At 47.5% G+C, this 12,543-nt stretch overlaps 3 protein-coding genes across 10 annotated transcripts in view; all 3 read right to left on the bottom strand.

Annotated features, from left to right (window-relative positions):
• LOC310670150 (uncharacterized protein) overlaps nt 1–12,543 on the bottom strand; it is a 71,924-nt gene that overhangs the window by 10,715 nt on the left and 48,666 nt on the right. For 3 of the 8 annotated variants that reach the window (XM_083424913.1, XM_083424912.1, XM_083424915.1), the window contains 2 exons: nt 8,217–8,397; nt 7,962–8,088 (listed from right to left, as the gene is read on the bottom strand). In XM_083424913.1, coding sequence (XP_083281039.1) covers nt 7,962–8,088; nt 8,217–8,291 — 202 coding nt within the window. In that variant the 5' untranslated portion in view covers nt 8,292–8,397. Of the gene's footprint in view, nt 1–252; nt 355–7,961; nt 8,089–8,216; nt 8,398–8,485; nt 8,507–10,203; nt 10,227–12,260; nt 12,399–12,543 lie in introns of those variants that run through there. The other 5 variants (XM_083424911.1, XM_083424917.1, XM_083424914.1 and 2 more) reach the window with 5 other exon arrangements.
• The window catches only part of LOC310670188 (uncharacterized protein), a 59,414-nt gene that overhangs the window by 6,902 nt on the left and 39,969 nt on the right, over nt 1–12,543 (bottom strand). The window lies entirely within an intron of this gene.
• LOC310670634 (uncharacterized protein) overlaps nt 4,310–12,543 on the bottom strand; it is a 43,973-nt gene continuing 35,739 nt past the window's right edge. Inside the window, exon 2 of the mRNA XM_083426258.1 lies at nt 4,310–6,407. Within this exon, the coding sequence (XP_083282384.1) occupies nt 4,860–6,197 (1,338 nt within the window). The 5' untranslated portion in view covers nt 6,198–6,407 and the 3' untranslated portion in view covers nt 4,310–4,859. The remainder of the gene's footprint in view (nt 6,408–12,543) is intronic.

Here is a 12,543-nt window from a genome sequence, read left to right as displayed (position 1 = left end):
CCCAGGGTGGGGCTGCAAATCCCTTTGTAATTAAGTTGCACGGGGGGGGGGCTTTTGTGTTTCGTCTCAAGTGTCTTCGCCCCCCTCCCCCCACCATAGGAGCCTGGCTTGATCTCTGCGCTTCAGAGAAGATCTTGCAATGCAAACCCTGTTGGGGGAGGGGAAATCCCACTTTGCAACAGGATGGCCTGCATCCAGCCCCCCCCCCATGATTCCCAGAAGGAAAGAGCGGAGCCCCCCAATATGCGGCACCTCTTTCTCCTCTTCTCCAAGTCCGCTTCTCTTCCGCGAATGAGGATGGAGACCCCTCCTCTCCAAATAGCCTCTTCCCTCCCCCATAAAAACAAACTTCCTGCCTCTCTAGGAAGCGGAGCTCATTGACCCAGAGGGAGGGGGAGGGGCAGGAGATCCGCCTCCCCATCCCTGCAAACAGAAATGCCCTTCCCTGCCGGCAAGCTCTACATTCCCGTTTATTTAGTGAGAAATTCATGGGTTCGATTACCTGCAGCGGCAGCGACCCACCCCCACCCCGATTTCTGAAAAGCCTCCCCCCGGGATCTTTATTGTTGCAACAGGACTTCCACCCACCACATGGAAGCAGCAGCAAGGTCTCTTTTGTATAAGGTTCCCTTTTTACACTCAACACCCTTAGTGCAACATTACACATACGTCAAATATACATCACAGCTATGTCATAACCTGGGAGAGGGTCTTCTATATAATAATAAATAATAATAATTTATTATTTATACCCTACCCATCTGGCTGGGTTTCCCCAGCCACTCTGGGCGGCTTCCAGCCGAATATTAAAAACAATACAGCGTCACACAGTTCTGGCAGGTTTGCCTCCATCCCTCCCTTGACTGGCACTTCACTCCCATTAAGTAAAACAAAGGGGATTATGTGCATTGGGTACCTCCAACTCCCAAGAAAAAGCGGTCTACTCACAGTGTTAAACTACTGGCTGTGATCTACCAGTTGTTACTGACAGGAAAAGTTTTTGAGCTAGTTGTTGAGCTTTTTTTTGGGGGGGGGGCAAAATTGTTGAGCATTTTTAATGGGGAGGAGGGTTTGAACAGTTGCGAACATTTTCCTTTTTTTGGTTGTTTCGTTTCGTGGGTCACGTAGATCGCTAAAGGTCCTGTGATTGACAACAATCGACCAATGACATCTGAACTAAAAATTTTAAGATCTTATATGTATATATAATAACTGTTCATAAATGTGCCAACCAAGCACAGACATAGATGTGTGGACCACATGTCTGGAGCAGCACAAGAGGACTGCCCTGAAACCATTTTCAAATGTTTTCTCTGCAAGGAGGGAGGGGGTGGGGGAGCCTCCCCATTGTCTTTTTGTTCACAAATCCTGTCTTGGTTGTGGTCAACCAAGACTCCTAGATCCTTTTAACATGTACTGCTTACAAGATGGGTGACACCTGGCTTGAGAGCAGTACATGTGAAAAGGATCTAGGAGTCTTGGTTGACCACAAACTTGACATGAGCCAACAGTGTGACGCGGCAGCTAAAAAAGCCAATGCAATTCTGGGCTGCATCAATAGGAGTATAGCATCTAGATCAAGGGAAGTAATAGTGCCACTGTATTCTGCTCTGGTCAGACCTCACCTGGAGTACTGTGTCCAGTTCTGGGCCCCACAGTTCAAGAAGGACACTGACAAACTGGAACGTGTCCAGAGGAGGGCAACCAAAATGGTCAAAGGCCTGGAAACGATGCCTTATGAGGAACGGCTAAGGGAGCTGGGCATGTTTAGCCTGGAGAAGAGGAGGTTAAGGGGTGATATGACAGCCATGTTCAAATATATAAAAGGATGTCATATAGAGGAGGGAGAAAGGTTGTTTTCTGCTGCTCCAGAGAAGCGGACACGGAGCAATGGATCCAAACTACAAGAAAGAAGATTCCACCTAAACATTAGGAAGAACTTCCTGACAGTAAGAGCTGTTTGACAGTGGAATTTGCTGCCAAGGAGCGTGGTGGAGTCTCCTTCTTTGGAGGTCTTTAAGCAGAGGCTTGACAACCATATGTCAGGAGTGCTCTGATGGTGTTTCCTGCTTGGCAGGGGGTTGGACTCGATGGCCCTTGTGGTCTCTTCCAACTCTATGATTCTATGTCTGTGTATGAATAGGGTGAGCCTGTGACCTGGCTCAGGAACTAAGTATTTGTCATTACAGAAGACTGGCCAGGCTCCCCAGGGTATCCAATCAAGTAAGCATTAACAGGTAATCTGACAGACAAGAGGTAAATAACGCACTCAGATTTCTGTTGTAGACCTTTCTGTGATGTAGGTATGATGTTTCTGGGGGTGGTCTTGGACTCTAGGGCTGGCAATTTAAAATGTCTATATAAGGGCAGACACACCTTTGTTCTGTGTCCTCCTCCTCCTGCGTGTGAGGGGAGCACCCTGTTGCAACAGTTGAATAAAGACCAGACTTAGTAGCTGCTTTGCTTCTCAATATTCTCTGATTGGCCTCTGTTATTTTATCCGACTGATGAAAAACCTGCAAAGGACTCCATAAGGGCTCTTGTGTTCCCCATAAGGGAATAAGGGCAGATTTACATTTATTACACGTCCCACGATCGACAGGTAGATCGTGATCGACCTGTTGAACATGCCTGATGTACATGTTCCTGTTCTCTTGGTCAAGTTAATCACTCCCTTTTGTCTTGACCAAGATCCTTAAAAAACTGCGGCTGGGTTTACCTTGTTTCTGATATGGCTACCACACAGGAGCCAGAATGCCAGCGATTATCAGCCAGACAAGGAGGCTGCTGAGTACGTGGTCTCAGGCTCCAGGGATTATGGCTGCCTCTGCCCACGTCCAAGACGCCCATTCCTTTCCTGAACAGAACAAAGTTGGATTGCGCAAATCTGATACTTGAGCGATTTTATATGACTTTCTAAAGTTTCCCCAGGAAGCCAGTACAGTACATAGATACATTTATCAGTGAATTGTTACATTTGGAAATCTGCAATGGAGGCCCTTTGAATAGAGATAGGAAAACTGGTTGATGAAATGTTTTGTAGGGACATTTGCAAGAGTGATTCTGATGATTTTGGAAAATTTCACCTGTGACCCTAACATCCATCGTGCGAACAATGAGATTGACGCATTGGGCGTACGTGCTCCATCGGAATGCCTCACATGCCATCGGTGTCTAATCAAAGGCATCTCCAAAAAACATACCTTTGACACAATCTGGTCGCCATTTATTGAAGAACACAGTATTTTAATGCCATCAACTTCATCATCACCACGGAGGTATTTGTGGAGGGGATATAATGATTGGCAATGTCTAGCCAAGCAAATCGGTAGTTGGGTTCCTACTGAGGGTACTGGGGGAGCCAACATGACCATGATGTGGGATTGAGGATTGGAGTGATCATTCTGTGATTTTATGGCAGTAGACAAAGCTGTATTTATTTTGAATAAATGATTTATTTTAAAAGGTCTTGAATTCAATGCTTTTGCCTACAGGAGGTCCCAGGTGGAATCCTCGTCAAGCAGAGAGACCCCTGTTGGCATCTGTCTGTCTCAGGAGGCGATAGAGGAGGGGGCTTTGGGGTGAAGTCCAACTGTGGGCAGCTTGCAGGACCTGGAAGGACCTGGAGGGAGGAGCAGCTCCAGATGAACTCTTCTTTCAGCCCCCTATACTGCTTGCTCTTTCTACAGATTTCTGAAAAATGGGCCTGTAAGTTACAATTCCCTGTAAGTTGCCCATTGTCTATCCATATCACCTTTCTGTATTGTAATAGCCTCAACAGGAGATAGCCGTAAAGGTGTTTTAATTTTCAACAGACTTTTATATTTCTCCCAAACTCTATACAAATTCTCCCTTACAATATGGTCTGTAAAGCTTTTGTAAATTATTGCCTCACCATAACACAAACATGCATGCCAGCAAAATTTTAAATAATGGCCTTCTAGGTCCAGGATGTCTGCAATATCCAATGTAATCCATTCTTTTAACCAACTCAGGCAGGCTGCTTCATAATAGATTTGCAGATCTGCCAATCATCTCGATTTCTGAAAGATGGGCCAATTACTTGGGCACAGATTCCTTTCTCCACAGGGAAAGGACTCTCCTGAAACCACTGGCAATGCCCACATTTTCCTGTGCCACCTTCCCTCCCCATATTGGTTGTTGCCCTCAACACCTCCTTTATTCTGGCTACCACCAGGGATTTTATCCCCTTTGCAGTTAATGTACCCATGAATGAGAAGGGAAGGTAAAACAATGAATTTATAAAATATAAACAATGTAGCAATGTTTAATGAATACTTTTCACTCATTTTGTGTTTTAATTGTTCCTTTATTGCAATTATAAAAATGGGCTTTATGCTGCTGTTCTTATAACGGGGAACTGGACTAGAAGACCTTAAGAGTCCCTTTCAACGCTTCAGTTCTAGGATTCCAGAGCCAATCCTGCTTCCTAAATACTACTGTCATGCTCCACTTTTCACAACTCTCCATTCCCAACTCTCTCTGCCAAATACCAAATATCAACAGACTCTCAGCACGTTTACTCTCAATGAGCATTCCAGAATCACATTCTGCACATCCCTAACAGTACATTATCTTTAGCATTAAACTTACAATTATGAGAAATTACCTTCATTGCTTTAACAAATATATGTACAACTTTTCACCAGAACATCAAATATACTCCATGCATTTACAATTGATTTTTCCCTATTTGAGATTGTTGATATGAAGCACAAAGTGAACTCTGTGGGGAAAACTTGAAACACTCCATATATCTAAATGAGTTCTCCCCTGTGAGAGTCCATAGGTGTTGATTAAGAACTCCATTATAAGTGAAACACATTCGACACTTTCATTTAAACAGTTGTTTCTCTGTGAGTTTGCTGATGTTTTCTAAGAGTTACACTCTTACCGAAGCACTTCCCACACTCCAAACATTTAAATGGTTTCTCCCCTGTGTGAGATCGTTGATGTTTAGTAAGAGCTCCACTCTCAATGAAACCCTTTCCACAATGCATACATTTAAATGGTTTCTCCCCTGTGTGTGTTCGTAGATGTATATTAAGATGTGAACACCGACTGAAGCTCTTTCCACACTCTGTACATCTAAATGGTTTCTCCCCTGTGTGAGTTCGTAGATGTAGAGTAAGGTGTGAGGTGTGTCTGAAGCTCTTTCCGCACTCGATACATTTAAATGGTTTCTCCCCTGTGTGAGTTTGTTGATGTCTTGTAAGAGCTCCACTCTCACTGAAACCCTTCCCACACTCCATACATTTAAATGGTTTCTCCCCTGTATGAGTTCGTTGATGTACAGTAAGTATTCCATTGTGACTGAAGCCCTTCCCACACTCCATACATTTGAATGGTTTCTCCCCAGTGTGAGTTCGTTGATGTATAGTAAGGTGTGAACACTGACTGAAGGTCTTTCCACACTCCATACATTTAAATGGTTTCTCCCCTGTGTGAGTTCGTTGATGTACAGTAAGGATTCCATTGTGAATGAAGCTCTGCCCACACTCCATACATTTAAATGGTTTCTCCCCTGTGTGAGTTCGTAGATGAACAGTAAGGATTCCATTGTGACTGAAGCTCTTTCCACACTCCATACATTTAAATGGTTTCTCCCCTGTGTGAGTCCGCTGATGTCTAGTAAGGTGTGAACACTGACTGAAGCATTTCCCACACTCCATACATCTGAATGGTTTCTCCCCTGTGTGAGTTCGTTGATGTATAGTAAGGCTTCCACTCTGACTAAAGCTCTTTCCGCACTCCAAACATCTGAATGGTTTTTCCTCTCTGTGAATTTGTTGATGTACAGTAAGGCTTCCACTCTGACTGAAGCTTTTTCCACATTCCGTACATTTAAAGGGTTTCTCCCCTGTGTGAATTTGTTGATGTACAGTAAGTTTTCTACTTTCACTGAAACACTTCCCACACTCAATACATTTATATGGCCTTTCCCCTGTATGAATTCTTTGATGTAGAGTAAAACTTCCACTCTCACTGAAGCACTTCCCGCACTCAATACATTTAAATGGTTTCTCCCCTGTGTGAGTTCGTTGATGTACAGTAAGGTGTGAAGACTGTCTGAAGTTCTTTCCACACTGCATACATTCAAACGGTTTCTCCCCTGTGTGAATTCGTTGATGTATGGTAAGTTTTCCCTTTTCACTGAAGCCTTTTCCGCACGCCATACATTTAAAGGGTTTCTCCTCAGTGTTAGTTTGAAGATGTGTCCTAAGGTGTTCACTCGCAGTGAAGTACTTTACAGATGGCCCCTCAAGATTCTGATTGCCTTCTCCATCACCTGGTTTAAAGTGTTGTGGATGGAAGATAAGAAAATATTGTTAGGTATTCAAGGAAGAGAACCAGAGAACTTAACACACAGCAAGGCCAATCAGCACCTTCTCTTCTGTGGTGAGGTGAGACATCTATGGCCTTCCAGATGTGGTTGGACTCTAAGCAGCATAAACCCAAGCAAAGACGGCCAATGACCAGGGATGATGGGAGTTGTAGTGCAGCAACATCTGGAGGGACACACTTTCCCCCTCCTGTGAAAATACTGCACCTCTGTATTCAGTTTTCTCCTGCCTCCATGATCTGTAATTTCTTGCTGATACATTCCAACCCACTGTACACATCACCTACACCTGCACCAGGATGCTGGAAAAGATGGGCCCTCATTCTGATCCTCGGCGTCCGGGCAGAACAATGGGGGTGGAGATGTTCCTTGGCCATTTAGGGCTTTAAAGGTCAACACCAACACTTTGAATTGTGCTCGGAAACGTACTGGGAGCCAATGTAGGTCTTTCAGGACTGGTTTTATATTCCTATACACTAAAAGGAGACATACAAAGGTACAGTCTCCCAGTGGAGGTATGGACCTCTCAATCTGTCCAGGACATGCCTGTATTTTTCAGTTCCAAACGAGGAGATGAGCTCAGACCTGAGCATCAGAGCCACTCTATGAGGAATAAGTAAAACATAAGTGCTATATTACTAATACAGTGGTACCTCTGGTTATGAACTTAATTTGATCCGTTCTCAACTCAAAACCGTTCTTAACCTGAGGCACACTTTCACTAATGGGGCGATTCCACTCGCATCCTGGTGCAAAGTTCGCAACCAGGAGACCTACTTCCAGGTTAGTGGAGCTTTCGCAAGGAGGACAGTTTGTAACCAGAGATATTACTTTATATGACTCTAAAAATATAGAAAAATATTAATCTTTTGCAGCAAAGACAATAAAGTATCTGCTGGCCCATTAAAAGCTAATAAATGATATGGACCAGGAAACCTCATACCACAATTATTAACCTGAGTCTCTTTGTTGATTTTCCCTTTTTTGGTTTTTTTTTGGGAATTCATACCACAATATCAGCTTATGAAGAGTTACCTACTGATAAAAGTACAGTGTTGTTATAAACTACAATCTTCAACATCAACTTCGTTGGGCTGGTCATGTTGTTCAGATGCCTGATTATTGTCTTCCAAAGCAACTACTCTATTTCCAACTTAAGAATGGAAACTGAAATACAGGTGGACAACTAAAGTGGTTTCAAGATGTTCTGAAGGCTAATCTAAAAAAATGAAGTATAGGCATAGAAAATTGGGAAACACTGGCTTGCAAGAGTGCCAACTGGAAAATAGCTTTACCAAAGGCTTCATGGACTTTGAAGAAGCACAAACTCAGGACGAGGAAAGCATGTTTGGCAAAACCTCGCTGTGATTAACTCCTGCCCAGAAACCTATGTCCCCACTGTGGAAGAATGTATGGATCCAGAACTGGCCTGTATAGTCACTTACGGACACACCCTTAAGAAGGTGTTCATGGAAGACAATCTTACTCGGCTACGAGGGGTCGCCAAAGAAGATGACACTACATGAATAAATGGCTCAAACAGCAGATTCACCCCTCCAACGTCTAACAGACAAGAGGAATAAAAATGTGCCCTCACCTAAAGAGGCCACCATCTCATAATTCTCCTCCATGACTTCCTTGTGCAGAGCTCTTTGGCCAGGATCCAGCAGAGCCCACTCCTCCTCCGTGAAAAACACAGCCACCTCCTCAAAGGTCAAGAGGGCCTGTAAGAAGAAGAGGAAGAAAACAGAGCTTCTCTTAGATCCCCATCATCCCCACTCAACACAGAGGGAGGCTGGGTGGTCCCATCTGTGCCTCTTCCCTCCTCCCTGCTCCCTTGCTCTTTCCCTACCTGAGGAAGCTGCCTGGCCCCTCTTTCTACTCCACCTTTAAGAAGAGGCCGTTCAGAGGGGGTCTCGGAGGCCATTGCGTTGCCAGTGGAAAGGACGGAGGAGGAGGAGGAGGCGTAAACTGGGCCACTTCTGGGACTCTCTCAGCTGTTGCCACGATGCACTTCAATGCAGGGAGCAGCTCTTTAAGGAGAACAATGGAGAAATTATTATTATTATTATTATTGAATTTATATACCGCCCTATACCCGGATGTCTCAGAACAGTTCACAGAAAGGCAGATTTATTTACAAATTACAAATACCAGTACTAATAAACTAGTAAAAGGTAAAGGTAAAGGTACCCCTGCCCGTACGGGCCAGTCTTGACAGACTCTAGGGTTGTGCGCTCATCTCACTCTAGAGGCCGGGAGCCAGCGCTGTCCGCAGACACTTCCGGGTCACGTGGCCAGCGTGACAAGCTGCATCTGGCGAGCCAGCGCAGCACACGGAACACCGTTTACCTTCCCGCTAGTAAGCCCCCGGGGGTTCTTTCGAACTGCTAGGTTGGCAGGCGCTGGGAACGAGCAACGGGAGCGCACCCCACCGCAGGGATTCAAACCGCCGACCTTTCGATCGGCAAGTCCTAGGCACTGAGGCTTTAACCCACAGCGCCACCTGTGTCCCATAAACTAATACCCATAAATCCTAATTACAAAGAACTGGAAGGATGTAATCCTTTCTGCAGGCTCTTTATAATACTATAAGCTGCCTCAGTCTTTAGGGGACATTCAGCTTCGGTTTGTAAAGTTCTAGGATCAAATCCCAAACTTTTAAAGAAGCTTCGCAGAAACCATTACGATCAGTACATCTGCAGACACTTTTCCTATCCTCCAAACAGCTACCCAGGAAAATAGTTTCTGACCCTTTGATACATTTAGAATGAAGAAAATAAGGAAAACTCCTAAATTATGTGCTGAATTTGCACTCAGAAGAAAAGCAACACCTGGAGGGCACCAGGGTGAAGAAGTGGAGCAGATGGAATTATTTAGAGCACTCTATGCACTAACATGGGACACGGGGTGGCGCTGTGGGTAAAACCTCAGCGCCTAGGACTTGCCGATCGTATGGTCGGCGGTTTGAATCCCCGCGGCGGGGTGAGCTCCTGTCGTTCGGTCCCAGCTCCTGCCCACCTAGCAGTCCGAAAGCACCCTTAAGTGCAAGTAGATAAATAGGTACCGCTGTATAGCGGGAAGGTAAACGGCGTTTCCGTGTGCTGCGCTGGTGCTGGCTCGCCAGAGCAGCTTCGTCACGCTGGCCACGTGACCCGGAAGTGTCTTCGGACAGCGCTGGCCCCCGGCCTCTTAAGCGAGATGGGCGCGCAGCCCCAGAGTCGGACATGACTGGCCCGTACGGGAAGGGGTACCTTTACCTTTATGTGCTAACATGGATTGCAGTTTAGGGGACAGAGATAGGAAGTTCAGTGGCTTATGGCCCCCTAGTCCTTCCTCTTAGGAACCTGTGTGTGTGTCCCCTTTTATCTTCCCTACACTGGGAGGAAGGCCAGGAGGAGAAATATTCAGGGGGTCCAAACTGGGCACAGGGCATCCCTCCTGAGAATGGGGATGGGAGACTGGGTCTCCCTGGTGGAAGCCCAGCACCCGAACTGCAGGGTGGGGAACCTCAGACCCAGGGGCTGAATTGGCCCTCAAATCCTTTCTCTCTCTCTCTCTCTCTGGCCCTCAGGAACTTCCCCAGCGCCACACCCTCTCTCCAACGCTTCCCAGCTGCCTCCTGGGGTTTTTTGGTGGGGCTGGAAAAAAATCCCTGGAAGGCAGGCAGCTCCTGGACAAAGCTCAGAGTCACCTCCATAGCTCTACTCTGTCCTCTGCCATACCCATCAATGGAAAGTGGCCCCCGGAAGGCTGCTCAGGAGCGAATGTGGCCCTCAGCCTGGAGAATGGTCTCCATCCCTGTCCCAAACACTAAACTGGCTGTCATCCTGGCCCACCTTGCAGAGTTCTGGTGTGAGCATTGCCCAGGTGGTGGGTTTTAGATCACCTACGCTATCCTGCCAACCTAGCAGTTCGAAAGCACGTCAAAGTGCAAGTAGATAAATAGAGAAAGGTTTACCTTTCCTCGGCAGGAAGGTAAACGGCGTTTCCATGTACTGCTCTGGTTCGCCAGAAGCGGCTTAGTCATGCTGGCCACATGACCTGGAAGCTGTACGCTGGCTCCCTCGGCTAATAAAGCGAGATGAGTGCCACAACCCCAGAGTCGGTCATGACTGGACCTAGAATCATAGAATCATAGAGTTGGAAGAGACCACAAGGGCCATCGAGTCCAACCCCCTGCCAAGCAGGAAACACCATCAGAGCACTCCTGACATATGGCTGTCAAGCCTCTGCTTAAAGACCTCCAAAGAAGGAGACTCCACCACACTCCTTGGCAGCAAATTCCACTGTTGAACAGCTCTTACTGTCAGGAAGTTCTTCCTAATGTTTAGGTGGAATCTTCTTTCTTGTAGTTTGGATCCATTGCTCCGTGTCCGCTTCTCTGGAGCAGCAGCTCCCTCCTCCATGTGACATACCTTCATATATTTGAACATGGCTATCATATCACCCCTTAACCTCCTCTTCTCCAGGCTAAACATGCCCAGCTCCCTTAGCCGTTCCTCATAAGGCATCGTTTCCAGGCCTTTGACCATTTTGGTTGCCCTCCTCTGGACATGTTCCAGTTTGTCAGTGTCCTTCTTGAACTGTGGTGCCCAGAACTGGACACAGTACTCCAGGTGAGGTCTGACCCCTAATGGTCAGGGGTCCCTTTACCTTACAGTATTATAAAGGCCCTCCTGGCAACCTGGATGGGGATGAGGCCAGGCAGGAGTGAGGCTGGCAGCACCGGCAGAGAAAGTCCCTCAGCACCTCTGCGCTGAGCCAATCCTGCAAGGCAGGCCAGATCTCCCACCCCTGGGAGCTTTGATTCTCCTTCCCGACAAAGTCCCAAGAGGACATCTGGAGAAGCCTCTTTTTGGAAAGAAACAGCCTTAAAATCCTTCCCCCCTCGTTCCTCCAAGTCCAGCTGGGGAGGGGGTATTTCTTTAATTCCTCCAATCTTTCCATTGGAGCTTTTTTAAAGGACTCCTGAGACCTAGATCACTTTCAAATCCTGCCATCCACGGGCCCATTTCCCTTGCCAAGCAGGAGGGAAACTGACGAGGTGCTTTTTCATGCTTCAGGAAATGGAAAATGCGCCTCTTCCCTCCAGTTTTGGGGCACAAAAGCAGCACAGCAACCCCCCCTCCCAACATGGGAAACACAACAAAGCTCTTTCCTTTGTGCCAAAGCAACCTCAGCCGGCCAGACTAGGATTTCTGAAAGGGGAGCTGGGGGTCTGCCCCCTTCCTTCTCCCATCAACCTCTTTCTTACTAAGGAAGCTACGGAGGCCGATTTCCCTTGACAATGTCCACTTCTCACACCCCCCAACTCGAAATCTCCCCCAACCCAGAGGCGACTCTGTTCTCCAGCTGCTTCCACTTCCTCTCCCCTGCTTGCCCTCCCGATCTCCGCCCCACTGAGGCAGGGGCTCCAGCAGCAGATTTCGGAGGGGGGCAGATCAGAGAGGAGCATCACTAGGTGGAATGGGGCTGCCCCCCCCTTGAACGGAATAGGACTGACTGCTGAGTCAACAGGCACAGGGGGGGGCTGCGAATCCCTTTGTAGTTTGGGTGAAGTGGGGGGCACCCTTTTGTGTTTCGTCTCAAGTGTCTTCGCCCCCCCCCCCAGTCTCCCCCCACCCGGGGAGCCTGGCTTGATCTCTGCGCTTCGAAAAGGATCTTGCCAAGCAAACCCTGTTGGGGGAGGGGGACCCCACTTTGCAACAGGAGGGCCTGCATCCAGCCCCCCTTCCCCACAGAGAAAGGGCGGAGCCCTTCCCCCATTTCCTGTCTCTCCCCCCCCCCCATCCTCCCGCCTCCTTTCCCAAATGCCCTGTTTGTAGATTCAAGGAGTGGGAATGCAAATCCTTCTTTCCCCCCCTCCCCAAATAACCCCCCGAATATGCGGCACCTCTTTCTCCTCTTCTCCAAGTCCGCTTCTCTTCCTGGACTGAGGATGGAGACCCCTCCCCTCCAAATAGCCTCTTCCCTCCCCCGCAATAAAAATCCCTTCCTGCCTCTCTAGGAAGCGGAGCTCATTGACCCAGAGGGAGGGGGAGGGGCAGGAGATCCGCCTCCCCTTCCTTGCAAAACAGAAATTCACTTCCCAGCCGGCAAGCTCTACATTCCCGTTTACTTAGTGAGAAATTCATGGGTTCAATTCCCCGCAGAGGCAGCGAAGGGCGACCCCCGCC

The sequence above is a fragment of the Podarcis tiliguerta genome (assembly GCF_965153285.1).
Source record: "Podarcis tiliguerta genome assembly, chromosome: 2".
Lineage (NCBI taxonomy): Eukaryota > Metazoa > Chordata > Lepidosauria > Squamata > Lacertidae > Podarcis > Podarcis tiliguerta.
Note: the sequence above shows the minus strand (reverse complement) of the source record. Positions and strands in the feature narration are given on the sequence as shown.